This window comes from Ranitomeya imitator, chromosome 8 (assembly GCF_032444005.1).
Source record: "Ranitomeya imitator isolate aRanImi1 chromosome 8, aRanImi1.pri, whole genome shotgun sequence".
NCBI lineage: Eukaryota > Metazoa > Chordata > Amphibia > Anura > Dendrobatidae > Ranitomeya > Ranitomeya imitator.
The window spans coordinates 77,564,696-77,572,349 of NC_091289.1; the positions used below are offsets into that span (position 1 = coordinate 77,564,696).

The following is a 7,654-nucleotide window of genomic DNA, read 5'->3' on the forward strand; positions in this document are numbered from 1 at the left end:
GAGAAGCCTTTTTTATGGGTTGCTTTATACCAAGGATCCACAACAAAGTGGAAATGTTTTGAAAACACAACATTAACATGGTAGCCAGCTACCAAAACAAAACACAAAAAACAAAACTAAATTACAGATCCCTGTAAGTTGGTGGGGGAGATGTTGGCAGCTCTGGGTCCTGGTCTGGTGGCCTTTGTTGGGCCGATGGCAGTTCATCCTGTGAGGATGCAGTGGCTTGCGGCCCAGAATACTGGCCTTGTCCATATTGGCCAGATGTGTGTTGACCAAAAGCCATTTGGCTCTGGGCATCATGCTGAGGTACAGATTGCCTTGCATCATACCCCAACCCAAAATGGCCATGTTGTCCAAACCCAGGTTGGGACCAGCCAACATCACTGTGTCTGGAGAAGTGGCCATATTGGGATTGGGGGTTGAAGCCTGCCATTTGGTACTCTAATGGCCTTTGTAGATTTTGGGATGGGAGGGGTTGAAGGGGAGGCATACGTGGAGTAGGTGCAGCAAATCCTGATTGATTTGGCTCCTGTTGAGGGAATTGAAGGCGCAAGAGGTTTGTTTGGCCAAGCTGCCTTCGCTCCAGGTATTCAAAAACCTCATAGGGGTTATTTGGAGGGGTGCTTAAATCAATCAGGATTTGCATACACCCTCTGACACGTAGCCTCACCTCACGGGGAAGGGGTCTAAGGTATCGGGCAAGGCTGCGGGCAAAGGCCTCCTCGCCATCATCTGTGGCTGCCCTGGCCAAATAGTTGAGGACCCCAGCATCAACTTCACTTCTTCTGCCTTCAAGCTCTCTCCTTCGCCGGGATCTCCGTAAAGGCCCAGCTGCCTGTGGGGATGACACCAGTGGGCCTGTAGGGCTGCTGCTGTGCCCATGTTCCACAGGCCTTGGTACATGTGCTGCTGAGGGTGATGGTGCAGCATCTTCATCACTTGCTGCTGCCTGCAGTGATGATGCTGCTGATGGGTCCTCAATGATGGATCCTGATGCAGCCACAGATGGTCCTGCAACCTCTTCCTCCACACTTACAAGATCAATGATAGGGTCTGATTCTGATCCGGTTTCCCTCTCTGTGAGGTTTGACTGTGTTCTGTAAAGAAAACAATAAAATAAAATTTTTATTTTGACATTGTTTAATTAGACATCGGTGTGCAATATTAAAATAAAACAAAACAAAAAAAAAAACACAACATCTCCTTCTCTACTCCCCTATTATCTCATATTCACACAAGAATATCCAAGATTTGTCTTGTAGAGCCCCACAAATGTAACAAACACTATCACGACACATCATAATGTGGCATACCATTTCAAGCTACAAAAAAACCAGGCACAACCACCTCTTCAAACAATAACATACCATGCAGTAACAACCCATACCACAAAACACTGCCTGAACATCTCTAAACTCGCATACTACATTCTCACCCATCCCTTGTTGAATCTTGGGATGCTTGGCGGCCAGGGTCCTCTCTCCTCCAGGACACTTTTGGAATTTATGCTTGTTTACATTATTGTTGGCACTATATTGACACATCCTTACATGGAACTTGCAATGTCATAACCCTAATCCACAAAAAAAATAAAAATTTAGTTACATTACAAATGTCTAGAGTGGTTTGTACTTACTGCCTAAGATCCATACTGGCATCCAAAAAGGAAAGACGGTCGTAATATATATATACTTCCTCTTCTTGAGGGGGGCTGCTGACCCACTCCTAGCCCGCTGCTGTCTTTCCCGCCGGTATTGGTCCCGGATGCTGCGCCATCTTGTCATAACATCATCCACTGCAATTACAAGGGCACAAATAATGTTCTATATCATTCTGAACATAGCTTAGTCCAGTTGTCAGACATATTTGTATTAAAGCAAAAAGTGGCTATAGCACAATAATTTCCATGGTGAGTCAGATGATAAAGGGGTTACATGCAGAGGTCTATATATCGCCCACAGTTAAGAACTTGACAGTATCAGACTGGTAGAGAGGGGAGAGAACCCTGTTCTTGCAAACATACATTAGGTAAGATATGCTAGGATAGGAAAGGAAAATGACTTGTGCTATAATGAGAATAATGCTCAAAAATATCTAAAAATAAGACAAGGGACAACAACCCTCTGGACGGGGTATGAGGCCAAGAAAATATTTAGCAGGGCAAGATCAACATGAACTATGTCCAGAAACACTTTGGCATGTTCCTCAGCTTTAGAAAATGACAAATAAGGCCATAAATGACATATAAAGATAAAAATGATTGCTCAAGTAATCATGTAGGGAAAGCATCTTTTAAAGTTAAATCTTGTGAATACATGAGTGTACTTACATAGACTTGTCTGCTCCGCACGTGGCCGTTGGGCATAATCAGGGAATAGTAGCCCACAGATGGCCCTCCAAGCTGCCTCTTTCCTGGCCCGGTTGGAGTAGTTGGGATCCCTCTGGTCCCATATTTCAGGCCTTTCTTGGACCAGGATGAGGAGCATATCAACATTGATGTTTGCCATGCTGCTTGGAACTCTGTGGAGGCGAGCACCAGACTTCCGGGATGTCTGTGTGGCTTTTTGAGCTAATTAGCATGTCTGAGTTTCATGATTGAGGGCTTGGCTCAATTCCTTGCACCTGGCGATGTCTGGCGTATTTTACGCAAGTCACACTGTTGGTCCGTGTGTAATCCGTATATTTCTCGCCCCCATAGACTTTCATTGGCGATTTTTTTTTTTTTGCGCAATACGGTGACAAACGCAGCATGCTGCGATTTTCTACGGCCGTAGAAGACCGTATAATACGGAACCGTAAAATACGGCAGATAGAAGCTTGGCCATAGAGATGCATTGTACCGTGTGCAATCCGTATTTTCTGCACCTCTCTTACGTCCGTAAAACTCGCGAGTGTGAAGCCGGCCTTAGTGCGAAGGAGTCGCAATGGTCATCAGAACTAGATTTTTTTTAATAAATCTAACGTGTCGCAAGCTATTTGGACAGTTTGGTCATCTTGGTTCTTCTTTGTTTTTTTGTTTTTTTTCTCTGCTGCCACCGGATAGACAGCTCTCTTCTCCACTCTCACAGCTTCTGCGGAATCAGATGCTTCAGCAGCTGCTGAACTAGATGTTGATGCAGCAGCTGCTGAAGTGGATGCTGATTCAGCAGAAGCTGTGGGAGTGGAGGTAGAGATGGTCCCTCCCACTCCAGAGGAACTGCCTGCTCCATCCTCTTTGTCGCTGTCCTCCAAATCAGCTACCGACATGTTTCCTTCCGTCCTGTTGGAGAAAAAAAAAACATCAATTTTTCGCACAACATATTATATATAAATAATCATGTGGAGTGGATTTTAACTTACTTTCTCAATGTCCTACTGGTCACAAGAAACTGCAGCTCTTCACTAAAGGGAAATTTACTTTTGCTTGGCGAAGAGCCACTCTTTGAACATTCATTGAGGAACTTTGTGAAACGGTCTCTGATGGAGCGCCAACGTTTCCTCACATCGTTATCTACCAAAAAAAGGTTACAAAATACAACAACATTTTTTGTGAGATCTAAACAAATTATATTTTTAATATACTCAAGGTTTACTAAATAAATTTAATTAAAATTACCAATTTGCTGCTGTGTACTCCCTGGATACTTGTCCCAATCTGGGATAAGGTCGCGCACTATTTTTGTCCAGGCTAGTTCCCGGAAGTATTTATCCTTGTATGATTCATCGGCTGGGTCCCACAAGGCCGGATAATCACGAACCTACAATAAATACAATAGTGTCATCTCATAATCTATAGCACGACCAAGTAATGTTACACAATTGCTGGAAATATTTCAAAGTAACCCCTAATAATTGAACACAAGCACAAACTGAAAACACAAACACCAATAAAAACGTTTGTGTGCAGTTGTTTTACCACTAGCTCTGTCGCCGTCAATCCTGAGTGGTTCGTGCGACAATCAACAACATTCATTAAAAAAACACACTAAACTGAAATAGTTAGGGTAGGGTTAGGGCTCATAACCCTAAGCACCCTACCCCAAAAGGGATCCTAAACATAACCCAACCACAAAAGGGATCCTAACACTAACCCAACCACAAAAGGGATCCTAACACTAACCCAACCACAAAAGGGATCCTAACACTAACCCTACCCCTAAAGGGATCCTAACCCTAACCCTACCCCTAAAGGGATCCTAACCCTACCCCTAAAGGGATCCTAACCCTACCCCTAAAGGGATCCTAACCCTAAAGGGATCCTAACCCTACCCCTAAAGGGATCCTAACCCTACCCCTAAAGGGATCCTAACCCTACCCCTAAAGGGATCCTAACCCTACCCCTAAAGGGATCCTAACCCTACCCCTAAAGGGATCCTAACCCTAAAGGGATCCTAACCCTACTCCTAAAGGGATCCTAACCCTAAAGGGATCCTAACCCTACCCCTAAAGGGATCCTAACCCTAAAGGGATCCTAACCCTAAAGGGATCCTAACCCTACCCCTAAAGGGATCCTAACCCTACCCCTAAAGGGATCCTAACCCTACCCCTAAAGGGATCCTAACCCTACCCCTAAAGGGATCCTAACCCTACCCCTAAAGGGATCCTAACCCTACCCCTAAAGGGATCCTAACCCTAAAGGGATCCTAACCCTACCCCTAAAGGGATCCTAACCCTAAAGGGATCCTAACCCTACCCCTAAAGGGATCCTAACCCTACCCCTAAAGGGTTCCTAACCCTACCCCTAAAGGGTTCCTAACCCTACCCCTAAAGGGATCCTAACCCTACCCCTAAAGGGATCCTAACCCTAAAGGGATCCTAACCCTACCCCTAAAGGGATCCTAATCCTAACCCTACCCCTAAAGGGTTCCTAACCCTACCCCTAAAGGGATCCTAACCCTAAAGGGATCCTAACCCTAAAGGGATCCTAACCCTAAAGGGATCCTAACCCTAAAGGGATCCTAACCCTAAAGGGATCCTAACCCTAAAGGGATCCTAACCCTAAAGGGATCCTAACTCTAACCCTACCCATAACTATATTGGGATACTAGTGTTAATGATAGGGTAGCTATTGTAAGGTGGCATTAAGCACGGTTAATAATGGCGAGGCGTCAATAAGACGCCGATCCATTATTAATCCTATTAAGGTTTACTATAATATATGTGGACCCCCTAAAAAAAAAAAAAAACGTGTTGGGGTCCCCCTATATTTTTAGGCCAGAAAGGCTAAGCAGACAGCTGTGGGCCAATATTTGAGGCCCGGGAAGGGGTTAAAATACCCATGGCTGTTCCCAGGCTATGAATATTAACCCACAGCTGTCTGCGTAGCCTTTCTGGCACTAAAATATAGGGGGCCCCGAAAAAAAAAACGTGTTGGGGTCCCCCTATATTTTTAGGCCAGAAAGGCTACGCAGACAGCCGTGGGCTTATATTCATAGCCTAGGAAAGGGGCCATGGATATTTGCCCCCCCCTGGCTACAAATATAAGCCCGCAGCCGCCCCGGAAAAGGCGCATCAAAAAGATGCGCCAATTCCGGCACTTAGCCCCTCTCTTCCCACTCCCGTGTAGCGGTGGGATATGGGGTAATGAGGGGTTAATGCCACCTTGCTATTGTAAGGTGGCATTAAGCCCGGTTAATAATGGAGAGGCGTCAATGAGACGCCTATCCATTATTAAGCCAATGAAAGGGTTAAAAAAAACACAGACTAGAAAAAATATTTTAATGAAATAAAGACACACACACTTTTTGACCATATTTTATTAAACGCCTAATCCGTCCTGAAGACCCTCGACCTGAAAAAAAGGCAAAACAAAAAACAAATTCATACTCCCTGGCCCTGTCCGCAGAAATCCATCGAGGGTCCCACGAAGATCTTCCATGGAGAACAGACACATCCAGAGATGTGTCTGCTCTCCATGGCTGCAGAAACACACTGACAGGAGCCATAGTTCCTGTCGGTGTGTTACTGCGCATGCGCGAGCGAGTTTACCGGCGGTCATTGACCCCGGTACTCTCGCTTAACGGCAGTGCTGCGTGGGAAAGTTCAACGCAGCTGTACTGCCGTTAACCGAGACGCCGGCGCCATTGAACTCCGGGACAGTACGCGATACACTGCTAGGAGCTTCGCTCCTGGCAGTGTATCGCCGGAGAGCAGCCGATCGTCGTGGGACAATCGTTTTATGGATTCTGCGGACAGGGAGTATGAATTTGGTTTATTATTTTTTGATTTTTTCCTTGAGGATCGAGGGCTTCGCCTACAAGTGTGGTGTATGGTGAGTATATACTCTGTTATGTGTTGTATGTACTGTACTGTGTGTCATGTATGTGTATTGTGTGTTTGGTGTAAACTTTAGTATTGTGCTAAGTCGCCGGACACAGGGACAACTCTCCCATCCTAAATACCGGATGGGAGTAGTAGTCCGATACGGCGACTTAGCACAATGGAGGCATATCGTCGCATGGGGACGGACACACAGACTTACCAGATCAATCAGACGCCCGACATCGATCCCCATGCGACGGTGTGCCTCCATGATGACAGTCTCTTCGGGATACAGTCAGGACCACACACGCCGCCCACGGACTTCCGCCCACGCACTTCCTCCCGCTTCCCCGCACTTCCTGCAGCAGCGGTTCTGCACATCAAACCGCAGTAAAACACGCAGATATATTTTTGATCTGCGGGTTTTACTGCGATTTTGACCTCACAATGGAGGTCTATAGGTGCAGAACCGCTGCGGTTCAGGAAAAAGAATTGACATGCTCCTTCTTTTTTGCCGCAGCTATTCTGCGCGGCTTTTTACACGAAATTCCGGATCATGTGCACAGCAGTGACTGTTTTCCATAGGGTTACATTGTTATGTACCCTGCATGGAAAACAGCTGCGGAACCGCAGCGGCAATACCGCTGCGGTTCCGCAGTAAAAAACGCACTGTGTGAACATGGCCTAAGTCTCCACATTGTATTTGTCTTTCATTTCATGCGTAGGGCAGGACAAGCCCATGATGTATCTGTGTAAAGCTAGGTTCACATTGCGTTAATGGGTTAACGCTAACGGACTGCGTTGCACGGCGAAAATGTCGAAATTAACGCCGTGCAACGGGTCCGTTAGCGCACCCATGGACAGCAATGTTACTTTTAGCTGAAGCGCATCACTAGCGCATGCCATTTTCGGCACGCGCTAGCGATGTGCCGTTCTTTTGAGGCCCGTTCCTCGCTACCGCAGATCAGGGATCTGCGCTAGCGGGGAGGGTGAACGCCGACCCTCTAGAAACATTGCGTTAGCGCAATCCGCTAACGCTATGCGCTTAACGGATTGCACTAACGCAATGTGAACCTAGCGTAAGACGTAAGGTGCTATAATAACAGCCTTGGGCTGGTTTAACACCAGCATTCGGCAGGGCTGCGGATGGCAGCCTTCTTCCTCCGTTAAGCCCCGCCCAATGCCGCACCTCTTCCTTCAGTTCCGCCTACGTCTGCATGCGTCCTGCATCTGCATGCGTCCTGCATACCCTATCTTTAACATTGGGTACGCAGGCCAAGCGGATGCCTCTGCATGCGTTGTTTTAATGCTGCGCCGACCGCAACAAAATGTAACATGTTGCGTTCGACGCAGTTCAGTGCATCGTCAAAACGACACGTGCCTGTGTACCCAATGTTAAAGATAGGGGATG

The 7,654-nt window shown here is 46.6% G+C and overlaps 1 protein-coding gene across 1 annotated transcript; it reads right to left on the minus strand.

The window, feature by feature from the left end:
• Window positions 1–1,639: 1,639 nt before the first annotated feature.
• Window positions 1,640–6,496, minus strand: LOC138648103 (uncharacterized). The gene is made up of 4 exons (XM_069737609.1): window positions 6,464–6,496; window positions 3,599–3,740; window positions 3,343–3,493; window positions 1,640–3,262 (listed from the first exon to the last, which is right to left on the minus strand). The coding sequence occupies exons 1-4, from the start codon at window positions 6,494–6,496 to the stop codon at window positions 2,941–2,943; spliced, it is 648 nt and encodes a 215-aa protein (XP_069593710.1). The 3' UTR covers window positions 1,640–2,940.
• Between the last annotated feature and the right edge of the window lie 1,158 nt (window positions 6,497–7,654).

Excerpts from the sequence above, each read along its gene's own strand:
- LOC138648103 (XM_069737609.1), bottom strand. The coding sequence starts at position 6,496 with ATGGGGATCGATGTCGGGCGTCTGATTGATCTG. Across the intron at positions 3,494-3,598 it reads GAGTACACAGCAGCAAATTG|ATAACGATGTGAGGAAACGT; the intron begins GTAATTTTAATT and ends TTTTTTTGGTAG. Across the intron at positions 3,263-3,342 it reads ACCAGTAGGACATTGAGAAA|GACGGAAGGAAACATGTCGG; the intron begins GTAAGTTAAAAT and ends TTTCTCCAACAG.